We start from the raw sequence: 19414 nt of genomic DNA on the forward strand, positions 1-19414 counted from the left end.
ACCGGGGCACGAACCCGTATCCCCTGCATCGGCAGGCGGACTCTCAACCACTGCGCCACCAGGGAGGCCCAAGAAAGCATTTTTAAGAAACTGTATTTCTGGAGTCACTAAGCCTCTTGGATCCATGAGTTATTTTTAATCACACCTTGACAATTTTTGGCCAGTATTTCTCCAAACATATTTGTTAAACTGCTTGATACTGCCTCACAGGTTATTACATATATTCATTTATTATTTTTCTCAATCGTTTTTCCCTCTTTGCTTTTCAATTTGGATAATTTCCATTAACTTGTCTTCAAGTTCTCTGATCCTTTTTTTTTTGCAGTGTTTAATCTTAAGCCTACCCATGAAATTGGTTTTTAAAAATTTCATCTCTCCTAAAATTCCCCACATCTTCATCCTTTGTATATATCCATTCCTATTGTTTCTTTAACATATTTATAATTATTTCATTTTTTAATAAATTTTATTTTTTGGCTGCAGTTCGGTCTTCGTTGCTGTGCGCAGGCTTTCTCCAGTTGCAGAGAGCAGGGGCTACTCTTCATGGCGGCGCGTGGGCTTCTCATTGCGGTGGCTTCTCTTGTTGCGGAGCACAGGCTCCAGGAGCACAGTAGTTGTGGCTCGCAGGCTCAGTAGTTGTGGCACATGGACCTAGTTGCTCCACAGCCATGTGGGATCTTCCCGGACTGGGCATCGAACCCATGTCCCCTGCATTAGCAGGGGGGTTCTTAACCACTGCACCACCAGGGAAGTCCCTATAATTATTTTAAAATTCTTATTCAATCATTTCAACATCTTGGTTGCCTGCAGATCTCTTCATTTTTTTCCCCCTTGTTAATGTGTCCTTTACTCATTCCTATTTCTTACATCTGATCTGTGATTGTATACTGGACATTCTGAGTGATATATTGTAGAGGCTCTGGATTCATTAATTTTCCCATGAAAACTGTTGAGTTTTAGTAGGGAGTTGTTACTATTGGATCACATTGATTCTTCGAAGGCTTGACTTTACACTTTATTAGAGTGGTTCTATTTTAGTTTTGCCCTTAGTCCTAGGGCCTAGACCCGAGTTCAGCGGAAAGCCCCAAATATTTACTGAGCCTCTCTAACTTGGTGGGACATAAATGCCAAACTTTTCCTCCCCAGCACCAGACATCTGCTGAGCTCTTCCAGCCTTCCAGCTGTTGCTTTGTTTGGCCCTCTTGGAATCCTGCTTTGTTCAAGCATAATTTAGGAGTCAGCCAAGGATTTGAGGGGGGTATGCACGGCAAATTCAAAGCTCTGTGGCTTCCTCCTTTCTGGGATTTTCCACCTTCAATTTCCAGCTGCTTGGGCAGCTTCTGAACTCTGACTTGGTTCCTCAGCCCCGTAGAACAGCCACTTTTTGTTTTATTCCCTATGGGCCACATGAGGAATAGTTGCTTAAATGTGGATCTTAGCCAGTTTGTTTCTCTTCTTTCAGTGGTTGAGTCCCCTCCAGTTTTTGCCTGTCTCTGGTCACTTTCCAGTGCATTTCAACAATGTATATATTTACTGGTTGGTCTGATGCAATGCTCTTGCCACTGATGGAAGCCAGACTATAATCCAAATTCTTTTTACCTCTTTATCTGGTTGATGGTTATACAAGTGTGTTTACTTTGAAAATCTATCAAGGTGTATGTTTGTTTACTTGTACCTTCAAATGCTATACATCAATAGTAATTTTTTTACAAGAAAAAAGAGGTTTCATGTAGGCACCCAGTTTAAAACCCCTCAGGGGCTTTCTGGTGGCTCTGGATCAACTCAGATCCCCACTCCAGCACCTCGCTCCTGGCCATGACTCCAGCCCCAGAGGTTCACTTGTGGCTCCTTAAATGAGATACACCAGCTCTCCATCCTCCCTCTATCCCCACCTCCCTCATTCTACATAGATAACGCCTACTGATTCCCCAAACTTGAGTTTAAGCATCCTCTCCTTGTAGAAGCTTTTCCTGACCACCAAATCCCTCCTTCCCTCCTCCACCGTAGGTGCCCTCTGTCATGTTCTCACAGCCACAAGGTCCCTCTGCCCAACCTCCACCTCTGCAAGCGCTCCCATTACACCAGTTTGCGGTGTCCAGTGAGCACCTGAATGGCGGGAACCATATCTTCAACCTCAAATCCAGCCCCAGTGTAGGAGCTCAGAGAATTTGCAAAATGAACAAAGTCCATGCCACCCTTCCTGTTATGGTTAGTGCTTCTGGGGCAGCTTGCCTGCCAGATCCTGCCTGGGGCAGTCCCCCAAACTTGGAGACCTCGAAGAGGCCTGGGTGCTCCCTGAGAATCTAGAGAATTGGCTGCACCTGGACCTAGCTCCTCAGCAGACAAGGCGTTCGGGTAAAGCTCTTCCTCCTGTCCCGGCCTGCTGCTTCTGTCAGATGGAGGGATGGAATTTCGAGCTCTAACGACCTACCTTTCCTAAGCATAAAAGCTGAATGACAGACCAGACGGTTTTAAAGAAGAGAAGGAAAAGTTTATTGTGTTGAGCAGACCTTATTTTCATTACAGTACCAGGAAATTCATTCTCAATCCATTTCAGGCGCAGAGGGCTCTGTAGACATTTACTGCCCAGGTGCTTGTTCCCGAGCAAGGGGCAGCACCTGGACCTTTGTTGCATTTAATGGAACAGGATTACAGTAAAATAGAAGAGTTACAAAGGTTTTTGTTTTTAAGTACAGTTTCTTTAAAAATTCTAATATTTTTGTTTTTCCATGTTTACCTTATTATTAGCAAAAACAACTGGTTGGAAACCACCGTACTTGATAATCTTTTCTCAAATTGCTGACCTTAGGTTAATGTATTTTGCTATTTTTATTGTGAAGAGGAATTATGTCCATTTCTCTGGAAATCTAAAAGGTGACACGTTAAGGCAATGCATAAATTACAGGTGGGATGAAGGCCTTGCCTCAAACCCTAACTTGTGTCCTACTTAAATCTGCCACATTTGGCCTCTGTGTCGCTAGGTAATTGGAAAAGACTCAGGAGATGGCTTCACTTTCGGACTGCTTCTGGGGAGCATGCAGGTGCCTGAAGCTGATTTCGTGGTTTGTTTTTATAAGCTGTCAACACTCAGTGACACCCTGAGAGGGAGAGATCCTCTACTCAGTGCCCTGACTCACCGCCACCCAGAAGTGTCATTTCTGTATTAGATTGAGAGATCAAAGACCAAATAATGAAAGAGAAATTGGTATCCTCCAGATACTCTGAAGTACCAACAAAGACCTGAGTTGATGACGTCGAATTTGTGGAATTCAGTCAGGTTATTACCAAAGTCCTAATAAAGATCCTTCCTCACTATAGCAAGACTGGGAAAATAGAAATTTAAATTAAAAAGGTTATCCCACCAGACTAGACACAAAACAGCAATATTCAAGTTGATTAACCCTTATCATCCCACAAAAGTGTCCCCATAAAATCAAATGCTTAAAAAATTATTAAAATTACACAATGGAATATATTTAAATAACTTTGCACACAACACACCCTGCATTCATTGTTACCAAGAGAAAGCTTCACCAAAACACTTCCACTTCCATGATATTTGATACCACAGCACGAACATTTTACTCAGAAAAATGCACAAGATGTGCTCTTGAAATTCATGAGTTGAATTATTTCTTTTAATCATCCATGGCAATTTCAGGGAAAAAAGAAAACTGCTTTCAAGTACCCAAATTTACTCCCAAGTGGGTGTCGGGGAGGAGGAACCACCTTAGGCTCGCTGCTGTGAGGGCGGGGTCTGACCCGTTCCAAGTTACGAGGTCAGTAAAGTGGAATTCCCAGCCGAAGGAAACTGGGATTTTCATTTCCCTTCCAGTCTCTTCTGGAAACCGCACTGCTGTCCCTGGCCGTCAGCCCTTCACTCAGTAATCCTGCAACCAGACAGACGTTGTTCGTTCCCTCAGACCTTTCACAAGGCTCATGATATGAGGGTGTGAGGACAGCAGAGTCGATTAAGCTCCCTTCTTGGAAACTACTACCTGATTTTTATGAAACCTTTGCTCCCCCCCGCCCCCCGAGCTGAGCTCACACAGTACATGGGCCTACCAGATGCACGTGCGCTTGGCAGGCAGGCAAACAGCTCTACGTTTCAATCTGAAGTGCCACTTTGACAGGTTCAACACTCCCTCAGCCATGTGGAAAACTGCCGCACCAGCGCTCTCAGCGTGGCAAGTATTCAGGACGCTTTTAAACGAAACACAGGCACGTCCCTGCAGCTCCGAGAGCAGGCCGCGTGCACCCATTCTGATCTCCATCAAATACCACTGTTCGCAAGACATAAAAACCCACACTGTTGCATGTCGTTCTGATGTGTCACATTATGTCACATTGCTCTGGCACTGATTCAGAAAGAAAAAGTTTCCACTACAGCATGATGAAGGGGGAAAAAATCCATTACGTATGAAAAGATGGTTGAAAACAACGTACTGTGAGTAGCTTCCAGAAGCTTGCACTTCTCGGTAAAATCAGTTCATGTTTCTTGTGAAAAATCTCTCCTACCTATCTTTCCCGTCACAATTTGCTTTCATATGGTAGAGAGAACAGACAAAGCTGACCAAGACCGAATTTTAGTGGCGGTATCATTTCCCAGGGCGCTAGAGGTTCGTTTTGGAAGTTGCTCATGCCACGCGAACCAAGATATTCCTGGCATGAGAAGGAGGGCCCTAGGCCGTTTCAGAAGCAAGCGGGGTCTCACATGTTTAGATTCAACTGTTAATAAGACTTAAATTTAGGGTGGTGACAAATAAGGGACAACGAGGATACACACACACTACACAGAGAACAGATTTCACCTTCCTCATGAACGATACACGTTAAGAGCCCAGGCAGAAAGACGTGGAAAGGTGGCCTGTTCCATGTCCCAAGGTAACCAGCGTTTAGAAAGCACATCCCAGTGACTTTTGTTATTTCCCGCTCAACCTCCCAGTAAATGAAGTGGGAAAACGCACAACTGCGCCCGTGGTTGTAGACAGAAGTGGCGGCGGCAGCGGCAGCCTCTCTGAAGGCTTAATTAACTCTCAGATGGACCTGAGTGAATGTTTTCCACTCTCATTGATTCTATCCCTTTAGCTGCTCTGACCAGGGGAGGAGCAGCGTGGGGGGAACTCACGCTAGAGCCTTTGTCAACAGCGACACCTCTGAGGGACCTTTGCAGTCTTGGATCGATTTATCTAAAAATCTTTCGGGCTCCCTCCTCCCCAGTTTTTTAATGGACCTACAAAAGCACGCTCAAAAGCTCCCTCGGACTAAGAGACTCCCGAGCTAACTTTGGCGTGTGAATATGGAAAAAATTAATTCCTCGATATTTGTCCTAAGACTTTGGAAGGAGGCACAGTCCACGGAGTGCTCTGCTGCCGTGCCCTGCAGCCTGGGCAGCCGGGGGGCAGGACATGCAGCCTTACAGCCACGCAGGCCGACAGCACCCGCAAGACTCCTCGTGGGCGCCTCCCGGCTCTGCCCACCCAGCAGGAAAGGCTGACGCGGAAGCGCCCTTCTGGGCTGCTGAAGTGAAGACATGAAAAGCCATGACCAAAGGGCCAAACCTGCTTCAAGATGCAACTCTGTGGAGTCAGAACGGGTGCGACACTGGCAATTTCTACAAGTCAAAGGCAGCCCACTGCACTAAACTAAAAGAAATACAGAACAGTGTATAGAAAAAAGTGAATGACACAAGCAGAATCTCTCCCGATCTCGGATCTGGGAGTCTTCCGTAGAGAAAAGCCAAAGCCAACTTCCCCTGGGTCTGAGAGACGAAAATCCTGTGGAGAAGAAGAGGGTAAATGATGCGGTGACCGTCCTGAGGGAGCCCTAAGCCCTTCAGGATGGATCACTACAGGGGCTTACTATGGCTGTATCCAGTAAGGAAATAACAGACTTCTTTTTTAAGAAAGTGGGAAGAGAAAAGCAAAGACTTTCACAACTTAAAAAACTGCTTATAAAACAATTACTTAAAACGTTCACTGGGGCTGGGTGGAGAATAAGGACAACGTCTTCATTTCCAATTAGTCACAACGGTGCCGACTGTCTATAAAAGAGGACGGCCGATCTCCGGTCCCCCTCGCCCTCACCCCAGCATTCCAGAGCCTCCTACTCCTGACATTTTCCCTACCCTCAGCCCAACCCACCCCCATCCTAACCCCAAATTAACCTGCCCCGAGCCGAGCCTGAAGACACATGATTGTTGGTTGGGTTTCAATTTGACAGTGAACCTGATGCTGGGGAAGGGCACAGGGGAACGCTGGCGCAAACCCCGAGGGGCGCAGACCTTGGGCAAAGCTTCTGATGGCTGATGTGGGCGGCACCTGCCCTGCGGCCCACGCTGCAGACTGAGCTCCGCTGCCCGTAGGCTGAGGTAAGGAAGGACACGGTGGCTCTGGCTGGTGGCTTCCCGAGACACTGTGGCTCGTGTGGGCTGCTAGGTGTGAGCACCACAGGGCTCGTTTTCTTCCAGTTGCCTCTGCCATCTTCCCTTCTGGTTAGAAGCCTGCTCTTTATAGAGTCCCCCAGAGATCAGCCCCTTGTCTTCCTCTGAGGTATGAATCCAGTGGAGCCTTGACTCCAGAGATCCAGAGCCGCCAGCGTGCAGGAGTCAGAATGAATGGTGCGGCACACCTGCCCAGCCAGTTCATCAGCAGTTGTATAGACAGATTGGAAAAAACTAGCATTTAATATAAAAAGTGTTCTTCAAATGGTGTAATTCCCTATCCTCCTCTGGAGATCATAATTCTTCACGTTTCTGATGTCCTACGGAAAAGGAGAACAATTGAAAAGAAAAAGAATTATTGTCAAGTTATAAAAGTACAGACTAGGGACTTCCCTGGTGGTCCAGTGGTGAAGAATCCGCCTTCCGACGCAGGGGATGCGGGTTCACTCCCTGGTCGGGGAACTAAGATCCCACACGCCACGGGGCAACTAAGCCTGCGTGCCTGAGCCCGTGTGCCGCCAACTGCAGAGCCCATGTGCCCTGGAGCCTACACGTCACAACTTAGAGCCCACAGGCTGAAAGGAAAGATCCCGAGTGTCGCAACGAAGACGCAATACAGCCAAAAAAAAAAAAAAGTACAGACTAGGCATTTTCTGGTACGAAACCTATTATTTGTGCCCCTACCTCCGCTGTATCTCTCTTTTTAAATTTTTAGGAGCTTTGGTTTAGTGTGTTTGTGTTATATTTTGAAAGCAAAAGCAAAGTAAAAAAGACATTTTTATTTTTAAGAACATGGAAACTACCTGCATACCCCTAACTCCATCTAAATATTGTTTTCACAAGTACAATATTTACTTCTTGGAAAAATGCACACATTTTTAGTCAGGAGTCTTCTTTTTTCACTTAATAACATATAAACATTTTCCTATGTAGCAGTGTAGCTCATTTACTATTTTCTATTTTTGGGTGTTTAAAACTGTTTTTTAATGCCTTTGGTTTACAAGTAATAATAAAATAAATTTCTCCATGTACATAACTTTCTTCTTGTATTGAATTATTTCTTTCAAGGTAAATTCTCGAGAGAGAAATTACTGAGGATATAATAAGCACTTTAATGGCTCCTGACGATCGACTGACTGCCTTCTAACAAGGATTGTTCTAGTGCACAAAGCTTCAGCAAGGTTCACCCACAACAGGTTCATCACCATCTCCCCCAACAAATGGCATTATCAATATGTATGCTTTTTTCTATGTAGCATATGTATTAATGATAGATTCCTTTAATTTGATTACTGTTTGCTCAAATTCATTTATATTTGTGTTTTCCTCTTATTTAAACAGTATGTTTACATTCTTTGCCCATTTATCTATGGAAATCCTTGAGGTTTTACTCATGAACTTAATTATTTTTATGGTGAATATCCAACCTTTTAGCTGTGATTTTAATATCATGCCATAGTCTTCAGAATCACTCAAGATCCATGTTCTATAATTGCTTTTTGAGAATTCGTTTTGAGCTGAATACATTAAAATCCAGAGCCCAGCTTATTAATGGGTTTACAAAAGGTCACTTTTGTATTCTAATGATTTTTTTAGATTGGCTACCATCCGAGATGTACATATAGTAGGGAAAACATTATATGAAGATTTAGTCCTCAGAATACTTTTTTTCAAATCAATACGTTCTCTGTCTTGATCCTAAATGTGTTCATTCACTAGGAATCTGACAAGAGATCCCCCAAATAATGTCAGGTTTGGCTTATGTATCACAAAACTCATGAACCTAAATAACAATAATCACAATGAAACCAGTCTTTCTTCAAAAAAAGAAAGAAAGAGAAAGAAAGAAGAAAAAAGGGGCAGCAATTGCATTAATAAATATTGTTTAGAACCCAACTGAATAAGGAAAGTGAACAATATACACTAGCAGATGTCAGGATGGAAGGATTAAATAACTGTTTCTTCTAGTCCTTTTATTCATTATTCTGCTTTTGCAACAAACAGAAATCAGACAGGCCAAGAAGTACTTGCCTAAAGCCAAGAGGCTATACGTACCTTCCCGGCTCGGTTCTTGTGCCAGTGCATCTTTATGAAGTGCTCCCGATTCCTTCTCCTCCTGAAAGCGTGTCTGTAGCTGTTTGATCTCCTGATCATAGTCCTGCCACTCTGGGACAATTCGAACAGCAGCCTCCAGCTTGGGCTCTTTGGTCATTGGATTATTACACTGTGAAAACCAAAATAACACACTTCAACTGAGCTGAAGGAAGGGTATGTTACACAGAATTCAAAGGTGTTTCTGTTCTTGGGTTACAGGTCCTTACTGGACAAAGAGAACAATACTGAGGAAGCAAACCATATTAGCAGAAGCAGTGTGGTAGTGAGTGGGCCGTACAAAGCTTCCGCAAAGAAGTTGTGGAGCGCTACTGGAAGGCAGGAAAAGAAACACTGGAAACATTACAAGGCACAGAGTGATCTGGAAGATCAGTGGTAACTTCACCAATTCTAAGTAGTGAAAACAACCCCATCACACACTGGAGGATTTGGCTTCCTGCTGAGGTTGCCGTTAGAAGTTCTGCAGTCCCTGAACTACACAGTTAAAGAGAAAGACTAAATTATCTAGTCATCCATCAGACAGGACTAAGATGCAGAAAAGAGCCACCGACAACTTACCAAATCAATTGTTTTTGCCCTTTTCTTAGAGGCATCGTCACACCATGTTTCACACCAAAGCCATTCTTGAGGGAGTGATTTAATTGGCACCTGGTGGATCATGTTATTGGGCAAATCCTGTTCGGAAGAGAAAACACAACAATCTAAAGTTCTAGGGTAATAAACAACAAGGTCCTACTATAGAGCAGAGTGAACTATATTCAATATCCTGTGATAAACCATAATGGAAAAGAATATGAAAAAGAAAAAATATACATATGTATAACTGACTCACTTTGCATTACAGCAGAAATTAACACCACATTGTAAATCAACTATACTTCAATAAAATATAAAAGAAAATGTTTAGAAATAAAGTCCTAGGGGAAATTTAAATAAATGCACAGCGAATTACCTGCTCATTACATATCACATGTCAATCACAAATTTTTAAAACAGAAAAGAGTCCATACCAAAAACCTTAGAGAAACTAAATATTTATTTCCGGTGTTTTTAAAAACCACAAAGTTTAGAGGATCCATAAAACATCTACCCACAATAAGCATCTGAAAAACTTTAGCTTAAAACTCACAAATAGCCTGCACCTAGATTCCCTCCATGAGGGCAATTCTAAGAAAAACAGTACTGCCTTCTAAAAGCCAATTAAGCATCGAGTGTGGCTCTTGTACTTCAAGGGTTTGCTTAAATTAAGGAAGCTCTGAATCCACCTTGTCTACTGAGGCTTGATCCCAAGTAGATGAAGCCCACATGTTTTCTAGCCAGCTGTACTCTATGCTTTGAAGCTTTTCTCTCAGGAAAACTTGTGCGTTTGACACAATAAAACGTTCCATTGTCCAAAGACACAAACAACCAATACGATCCGATAATTTCACTTCTGGGTATATACACAAAAGAACTGAAAGCAGAGACTCAAACGGATACTTGTACACCAATGTTCATAGACGCATTATTCACAAGTCAAAAGATGGAAATAAGCCAGATGTCCATCAACAGATGAATATCCAAACAAAATGTATATACATACAATGAAATATTATTTGATCTTAACAGGAAGAAAAGTTAGATACATGCTACAGCATGGAGGAATCTTGGAAACATTATGCTAAGTGAAATAAAACAAACACAAAAGGAAAAATATTGTGTGATTCCAAAAGTACCGGAATAAGCAAATGCATACTGACAGAAAATAGAATAGAGGTTACCAGAGGCTGGGGGCAGGAGAAAAGGGGAGTTAACTGTTTACTGGGTACAGAGTTTCTGTTTGGGATGATGAAACGGTTCTGGAGATGGACAGCTGCACATTGTGAATGTACTTAATCCCACTGAACATTTAAAAACAGTTAAAATGGTAAATTTTACCACAGTAAAAAATAATCAAGGTAAGATACAGATACTTTCGGACAACAAAAACTGAATTTGTTACTAGTGAACACTAAGTAAAGGACCATCTTCAGGCAGAAGGAAAATGATCCAATATGGAAGCCCAGAAATGCAGGGAAGAATGCAGAGTAACCAAAAGGGTAACTATGATAGTTCAAATTTAAATAGATACTGACTGTATTAAACAAGAAGGATAACTTCTTCTGGGGTTTAAAATATAGACAGATCTAAAATACATGGCAACAAAGTATTTAGGTTGAGATAAGGATAAATGGAGTAATGAGTTCTAAGACAATGACACTCAAAATGTAGTCTGTGGACTGGCAGCACAGAGTTTGCTAGGAATGCAGATTCTAAGGCCCAACCATATACCTACTGAATCAGCCTGTGGGGGATGGGGCCCAGGGCTTAAGGCTTTAATAAGTTCTTCAGGTGATTTTTTTTATATATGCTAAAATTTGAGAAGAACTGTTCTGATGTTTTTGCACTGTCTGGTAGATGAGTAAAATACACTAATTAGCATTAGCCTTTGCAAAGTCAGAAATGCATACTGTAATCTCTAGGCTAATCATTAAAAAATTACTTTAAGTGTATAGTTTAATAGAGGGAAAATGGAATTATGAAAAAATCCTCAATCAATCTGAAAGAAACTGACAGGAGAAAAAAGAAATACAGGACATATGGAATAAGCAGGACTATGGAGAAGCCAAACTTGTTGGTGATTACATTAACTATAAACGGACTAATGTTCAAATTAAATGACTGTCACAACCACATGAAAAAACAAACCAATATAAGCTATTTATAAGAAACAGAACTAAAACATAAGGATAAAGAATGATTGAGGGGCTTCCCTGGTGGCGCAGTGGTTGAGAGTCCGCCTGCTGATGCAGGGGACACGGGTTCGTGCACCAGTCCGGGAGGATCCCACATGCCGCGGAGCGGCTGGGCCCGTGGGCCATGGCCGATGAGCCTGCACGTCCGAAGCCTGTGCTCCGCAGCGGGAGAGGCCACAACAGTGAGAGGCCCGCATACCACATGCAAAAAAAAGAATGATTGAGAACAGAAGGATTAAAAAATAAACCATGTAACACTAACTAAAAGGAAAACCAGCGTAGCTGCACTAATACTAGATGAAGCACACTTTAAGCCCCTGCCCAAAAAGCATTAACAGAGATAATAAAAGGTTAATTTGTCAGACATATATATGACTTCTAAGTTTTTAGGCACTGAATGATACAGTCTCTAAGCACATCAAGCAAAATTTGACAAAACCAAAGACAAGAAAGATTTCACAATATGGAAAGAGATTTTAGCACAATTCTCTCAGTAACTAACAGAAAAACAGACAGACAAAACACACACAACAACATACCACTAAACCTCACCTAATGGACATACACAGAAAAACATTACACCTAACATCTGCAGAATATGAAACCAGTTGAAATGTTTACCAAAACTGATCATATCTGGGTCAGCTCAACAAGCAAAGCTCAACAAACTTCAAATGGCTCAGATCATACACAATACTTTCTCAGACTAAAGCAACTGGGCTAGAACAAAAAAAAACCCTGGAAAATCTCCATGTACATAGTGAAAGAAACAAGAGGGTAATTAAAATATCTATTAATGAAGGCAGTAATGGAGGAACTGAGAAACACAAAAGACATATAGAAAACAAGTAGGAAATTGGCAGATGTAAATCCTACCACACTAATAATTACATTACATGTAAAGGGATTAAACTTTCTAACTGAAAGCCACATGGGCTGCCAGCTCACATCTATCAATTTAACAGATTAACAATAAGTATTACTCAAAATTACATAGAGTGTCAGGAATTCTTACACTGCTGATGGGAGTATAAATCAGAACTACTTTGGAAAACTGTTTGGAATTCTCTAGTAAAGATAAAGATGGACCAATCTGATGACCCAGCAATTCAACTTGTAGTTGTACACACAATTGAAATACGTATACATGTGCATCAACCAAGACATGTACATAAACGATGATCACAGCAGCATTATTTGTAGAAGACAAAAATGGAAAACCACCCAAATGTACAATAAACAAAACATACTACCACTTCACACAACAATATGGATGAATCTTACTAACATAACATTAAGCAGAAGAAGTTAGACTCAAAAGAGTACATCTTGTATAATCCCACTGAGAAAGGCAGAAAAAAAACAGGTAAAACTATAGTGTTTAAGGATACATGTGTAAGTAGTAATTCAATACAGAAAAGCAATGGAGTGATTACCACAAAAGTCAGGATGCTGGATACTTCCGTTAAAGGGGGTGGCTTCTGGGAGGCTAGTAATGTTGTATTTCTAAAACTGGGTGTTAGTACATGGGCATGTGCTTTGTGGTAATTCACTGATGCATATAAATATGTATATATTTATAAATTTTTGTTTTGTACACTCACTTTTCTTTATGGGTGCTATATATCACAAATGCTTAAAAATGTTAAGGCAGACTTAAGCAAAAGAAATATGTGAAACTATGTATCTAAAACGCAAACTATAATCTCACCTCTAAAAAATGTTTAGCATTAATAAACAGTGACTCATCCAAACTTCTTAAAAAACACCATGGTTGCTGATATGGGAAAAAATGGGAAATTACGATACTATATTCTATGCTGTGAATCCTGAGCTAGTTAGTTCCTAAAGAAGAGAAATACACTGACCCTCTCTTGAGGACAGATAAAAAGTCACACACACACACACACACACACACACACACACACACACACACACATTCCTTTCCATGAAGACATAAAACACTGTCCCAACAGAGGAGAGAAGTGAGAAGCAAATACTACACTTCATTTTCCGACACAACATTGTATACCCATCACTGAAACGGTTAACCAAAAAAATGGCCACTTACTTGATCAAGATTTGAAAGGCTGTTAGGATCCTGACTCAGACCTTGGTACTGTCCCCTGAGTCTGTCACCAGCAGCTATTTTCCTAAACTTCTTCAGATCCACGACATACAATGCACTGGACAGAGAAAATCCATTTGTTATAACCATGGATTATGGCAGGAAAAGTACCCACACTGATTAATGGAACAGATCACGAGGCAAACATTCTGGCTTCTCTTTGAAAAGGTAAGCTGAGGTCTACAGTGGAGCTCAGAGTCAGTCTGTGCTACTTCAAAGATGGCTAAGGAAGTTATTATAAAACCCATATTCTGGTACCACAAGCTCACTTTGTCACTGCTCTTTACGTAACTGCCTTCCAAAGGAAATCATCTCTGACAAAAGATTCCTAGCAAATGTCAGCAGATTTGGTAATAAAGACTGATAACCATTAGTTGAAGATATCCTGATGATGTCTTAAATGTTATAGGAAAAGAAAAAACACCCAAATGTTACAGTTCTTTCGGACCAAGAACATAATGTACAATACTGAAATCACCACACCCCAACATTTATCTCTACACATGCTGCTTCCTACATATCCCCCTACTCTCCAAATCACACTCTGCCCAGAGAAGATAATGTAGAAAAGCAACAAATGCCCAACAGATACATTCACTGTTTAACCTAGGAGTTCTAGGAATTTGTCCTACAGATATACTTGAAATATAAACAATTATGTATTTAATTATTCACTACAACATTGTATGTCATAGGGAGACCATAAATAATATATATACTGGAATAATATATTGATGTAGAAAGGAAAAAGGTCTCTCTCCACATGAGGATATAAAGTCTACTAGAGACATCAAGTAAAAAAAGCAAGGCACAAAACTATAAATAGGATAGTATATATTTTGTGTAAAAAAGAAGTCACAGTTGTTTACCTAAGAATTAAGAAAGTCTGGAAGGACACACAGTAAATTAATAGAGGATTTTATCTGTTGTGGGAGTGGGAACTGGGAAGAAGGGAGACAGAATGGGGAAGATTTCTTTTCACTGTGTATTGTTTGTAATTCTTATTTCTGAACCACATTAATATATTACCTATTCACAACTTTAAACATACAAAATTACTTTTAAAGAACATCAAACAACAGCATTAGAAGCACTCCTTCTTCGGCACCTGATATGATACTTCCGCCCGGATAAGTGACTGGCCCAGTAGCCTGACTTCCAGAACCTGTAGCCGTCCATCTCCCTGCGGCTGTCACAGAAAGGAGTGTAACCATAGGGAGCACCGTCCAAACTGAAATCTCGCAGCTCTTTCAAATCTGTTCGCACAATCTGAAGAAGAGAGGATCACAGTTATCTGTTAAACAACCATGCAGACAGCAGGGTCCAGGAGATACGGCGGGGAGCTCAGGGCTCAGCGGCACAGGCAGGAGACCTGGCTCGAGCCTCGCTTCCTCCACTGATTAGGCTGACCGCCCTCACTAGCGTGTCAAGACGCTTAGCCTGGTGCTTGGCACAGAGTATTTCCAAGCATTCAAAAAAAAAAAGAAAGCAGAAATAAAACAAATTAATAATTGATACATTGCACAGCCTCTCTGTGACTCAGTTTCCTCATCTAACATGGAGATCTCACAGGGTTGTTGGGAGGATTACATGAATTAACGGGGAATGATGGGGAATGACGCCTGGCACACAGTTAGTGCTCAGCAAGGATTAAGTGTGATATTAGAACTAGGAAAGCGTGCTTCAGGTTGAGCCAGTTGCGATATAAGTGAGCCAGAGCGGGCAGAATTCCCAAGAGCTGGATGAAGCTTTGTCCAAATGACTTGCACACATTACATCACTTCCATTCAGATGAGGAACTCAGGTTTCAGCCAGCTCAGGATAAGGAGAAAGACTGTAGGGTAGAAGTACATTTACACTTTTTGAGTGTGTATGCTCTAAAATTTCTAAAATTAGAAATTTTAATTTTCTAAAATTAAGTGTGTTCCTTTTAATTAAGTCAAATCTTGACAGCAGGATGACCTTCTGAAGAGTTCCACATTATCAAGGCCACCTACTTGCACTTCCTCTCTCTTAACCCTTGTCAATAACTTCTAGCTTTTGGGCAAATAATTGGAGATGATGGCAAGCACTGTGCTAAACTGATGAATTTTCCAATTGTTAGTTTGTATGTTAAATGAACTAAATTTAAGATACAAAACTGCATACACAATGCAATTCCAACTGTGTAAAAGAGGCAATAGGAACAAAGATGAAAAGGAGATATGTCGAATGCAAATTTTAAAAGTGATCATATCTGGGTGATACATTTCCATATACTCTAAATAATGTAAACTAAGCATGTATTTTCCGTAATTGGAAAGATAAAATCATTTAAAAAAGGAAAGGAAGTCCAATACCTTTAATACAAACTGCTGAAGCACAGTCTTTAAGAGCTTACCTGATCGGCATCCACAAACAGGAACTTGTCAACAACCAGCGGGAAGAGCACATCCAGGAAGAGGATCTTGTAACCCCAGATGATGCGCTGTTTCTCAGTCTGCTGATGAAGCCACCGGGGCCATTTGTACTGAACAAGCTCATACTGAAAATTGTATTTGTTTGCCATATAAGGTATAAACTCCTATTTTGAGACACAGGGAACAACAATCATTTACTTTGATTAAGAAAAACAAGTAAGTCAACCAAGCACGATTATGGCACAAGTAAAACACATTTACCATATCAGTGGTCTAATGAAGAAATGTGACCCTGACTCACTTGTGACTACATAAAAGAATACATATAAACTTTTGTCAAATCCCCATTTGTTTATGGCTTCTAATCACCACATGAGATGACAGAAATCTTTAAGTGAAGGCTTTTAGATAATTAATTTCTGTGTGTGTGTGTCTGTGTCTGTGTGTCTTTGTGTTTAAGGGAAATGGACTTTATCTGTCGAAACCTGATTTCAGTAGAACATTTTTTTGAGCTTGATTTTAAGCCTTTCTCACCACTAGGTCTAGCCCAGGGAATGACACGGCAAACCCAAGTACTCTGAAAAAGGTTGCTGCCGTTAAGTCTTTCAGATTCTACATGTAAGTACTTTCAGGGGACCAGAAGTGAATCACTTCTCTCGGAGAGATATTACTGAGTACATTAAAAGCTGCTTGAAGAAGAACAACAACAAAGATGCAAATAAATCAATTTAGATGACAAATACTAACTGATATAAAGCGGAAAACTTTCCAAGCGTGTTTTTGTTTTGCACAGGTGATCCTTTACTTCCACAGATCACTGGGAGGTTGTTCATGACAGAACTAACCATCCTCACTGGAAACCTGTACTGTGCTTTCTAATTAAACAAGGACATGCACGCTCAGAGGAGGAATGTTACTCCATCAAAACAAAAGATACAGACTCTCCTCCTATGTTATCCAAGCTTCAAACAAGTCATAATTTTGTGTCCAGTTTTATAACAACTATTCCCCCCAAACAGACCAGTCTGGAAGAATAATCAACATAGAATTATGCGGGTGAATCAGGGTAACCAAATACAAGGAAACATTTTAAATCATACACATAACGTAGAAGTAGCAAAAAGTATATCACACTGTACGTATGTCCTTAATAGGAATGTTTTCCTTTTCGAAGCCTGAGAAACAAACCTTAAATGTGGGGGACAAGTAATTCTTCAAGAACCAGAATTTCACAGGAGTCTTGGTATTCTTCAGTACTGATAGCATCATTATGCTGTCAAACAAAAGCAAATAATAATAACAATTGCCCAAATCTTTTCAATCTTAACAAAACCAAGGAGAGTCCATCAAGAGACCACTCAGTGTTCTTTGTGGCAGAGCTAACTGGTGGCTCAATTAGGCAAAGAGAGACCCTGAGTAGGGGACGATGGAAAACTGCCCTTATTCATTTTTACAGTGTTATCACTGGATGGGAAAGAAGGACTACTTATTACCTATAGTAATATACCGAACTGATAAAGGCACATGTTTTAATTACGTTACAGCTTTAAATAAACTGCTTCATGAACTGACACGTTAATTAGCGTACAAATGAATCCTGGAGGCTGTGCTTAGCTGATGACATCACCCTAAAAAGAAGCTGGAAAAGCCCGGCGGCTCTGCGTCACAGCACTGCCCCCCACGGCCTGGACGGGGCCTGCCAGGGAGGAGAGCGGGGCGAGGTAAGGGGACGGCAAGTGGTTACAGCTTCAGGATTCCCTACTTTGGAAACAAACAAAAGCAAATTTTGAGTCAAGGAATTTAGTTAAATTCAGTTGTTATTGACATCTGACATTACTATTCTAGGTCAGATATTATTTCTTGGGAATATGAGGGCTAAACATGAGTAAAATGACATCTTGACTAGATTTGTAGTGGAAAATTACAAGGAAAACAAACCCTGGCATTAGGAAAGTTACTCTCAGGCAAAGGCCTTCCTGACCACTGACAACAAGACGCCCTGAGGGCCTTCCCCCTGGCGACCGCTGTGTCAACCAGCCCAAGCCTGTGCCTCTCCTCCACTCTGGCTGTGTGACCTCAGGCGAATCCTTCCACCCTCTGAACGGAATTAAGATATAAAACGGAATTAAGATCCCTCCTGGCTCTAACATCCTATGAATCTTCAGAAGGCAGGTCCATGGCCCTATTCCACCTCTATTCTCTATGTTAACCTCCTAATTTCCGGTTTAAGCGATGCTTGGTGGACAATTAAACACCACTCCTTATGATGTGTGCACAGTGATACTGAAATATGTTTATAGCCTTGTAATAGGTATACAGATGCAGTTAGCTCCCCTTCATGAGGCTGGCTGGATCAAAACACATACAATTATATATGGTAATCTAGTCACAATCCTTAGAGTGTGTCAAATACACAGAAGTATAACAGGCAGAATCCCATAAAACACGTACTCCCTAAATAAAAATCCTGTAACAAATTCATGCACATATTCCGAAATAACCAACATGACTAACCGAAGAAATCTTTCATAGAGATGACCAGATGCGACAGAGAAAATATTAATTATGTCATCTTTCTCTTGTTTCACTTCCTCAGTCTTCTGTCCTCCTGTAAAGCCCCTATAACAAGAAAGGTAAAAACAAGAACACTTGAAACACTGGTACAGACACACTGCCCTTTAAGCGGAGAGGGAAGGAGACGGTGCTTCCCCATCCCTGTTCCTTCCCGAGAGCGCAAGGCCGGCAAAAGCAGCCCACAGGACGAGAGGTGGGGGATGGCTGCCCAACGAGAGGGAGGCTGCCCACAGGGCCTCGTGTAGCTTCAGGAGAAGACTGGACACAGGCTAGTCCACAGAATGTAAGACATACAATGGAAGGTTAACTGAGCAATTACCACTCAGCTCTCCAAATAGCAGGCAAAACTCAACAGCAGTCAAGAACTAGGGCACAGAAGTAACCCCACCATAAGGGGATGATAACCTTTTTCAGTTAATCAGTGCGAAACACTCATCTACTCTAAGTACAAGTGCAAGATTGCACAGAGAAGAATCTGAAAAGCCCAAACAAGATTATTATACTCAAAAGAAGGGAGGGATGGTGCTTATATATCAGTTTTTCCTTAAAAACATTACTTCTTTATGATGCCAGTTTACCATTTGAAGGAGTCCCAAAATCCAGATTCATTCTCATTAGTTCCGTCACTCAGCAAGTCTTCATTCACCATGTCTGCCTTCTTCTGAACCTGCAATCAGTCACACATGATGGATCTGATTCCCCCTACTGGGTCTAATCGGCATTAGATGATCTTCACCGGACGCACACTGTGAACACTGTCAGCACTAGGGAGGGAATGATCCTGCCAGCAGGTACAATCCGCCCCAAGCCCAGACGTACTCAACAAACTGTGCTCATCATATCACATGAAAATCTTGAGTGAGGAGATAGCAACCTCTTTTAATTAGACAATAACTTTTCGGTTTGAAAAACGGGCAGAGAACCTTATGGTCTGAGTAAAATCAGAAGCACAATTCAACAAGCTAACTGCTAGTTCTAGGGAAAG

At 41.4% G+C, this 19414-nt stretch overlaps 1 protein-coding gene across 1 annotated transcript in view; it reads right to left on the reverse strand.

Moving 5' to 3' along the window:
- Positions 1 to 6548: 6548 nt before the first annotated feature.
- Positions 6549 to 19414, reverse strand: part of UGGT1 (UDP-glucose glycoprotein glucosyltransferase 1) — a 110086-nt gene continuing 97220 nt past the window's right edge. Inside the window, exons 33-41 of the mRNA XM_007461314.1 lie at positions 19008 to 19096; positions 18370 to 18474; positions 17044 to 17128; positions 15837 to 16019; positions 14565 to 14725; positions 13400 to 13514; positions 9113 to 9229; positions 8498 to 8666; positions 6549 to 6762 (exon numbers count right to left, since the gene is read on the reverse strand). Of these exons, the coding sequence (XP_007461376.1) occupies positions 6737 to 6762; positions 8498 to 8666; positions 9113 to 9229; positions 13400 to 13514; positions 14565 to 14725; positions 15837 to 16019; positions 17044 to 17128; positions 18370 to 18474; positions 19008 to 19096 (1050 nt within the window). The 3' untranslated portion in view covers positions 6549 to 6736. The remainder of the gene's footprint in view (positions 6763 to 8497; positions 8667 to 9112; positions 9230 to 13399; positions 13515 to 14564; positions 14726 to 15836; positions 16020 to 17043; positions 17129 to 18369; positions 18475 to 19007; positions 19097 to 19414) is intronic.

The sequence above is a fragment of the Lipotes vexillifer genome, unplaced genomic scaffold (assembly GCF_000442215.2).
Source record: "Lipotes vexillifer unplaced genomic scaffold, Lipotes_vexillifer_v1.1 scaffold158, whole genome shotgun sequence".
In the NCBI taxonomy this organism is placed as follows: domain Eukaryota; kingdom Metazoa; phylum Chordata; class Mammalia; order Artiodactyla; family Lipotidae; genus Lipotes; species Lipotes vexillifer.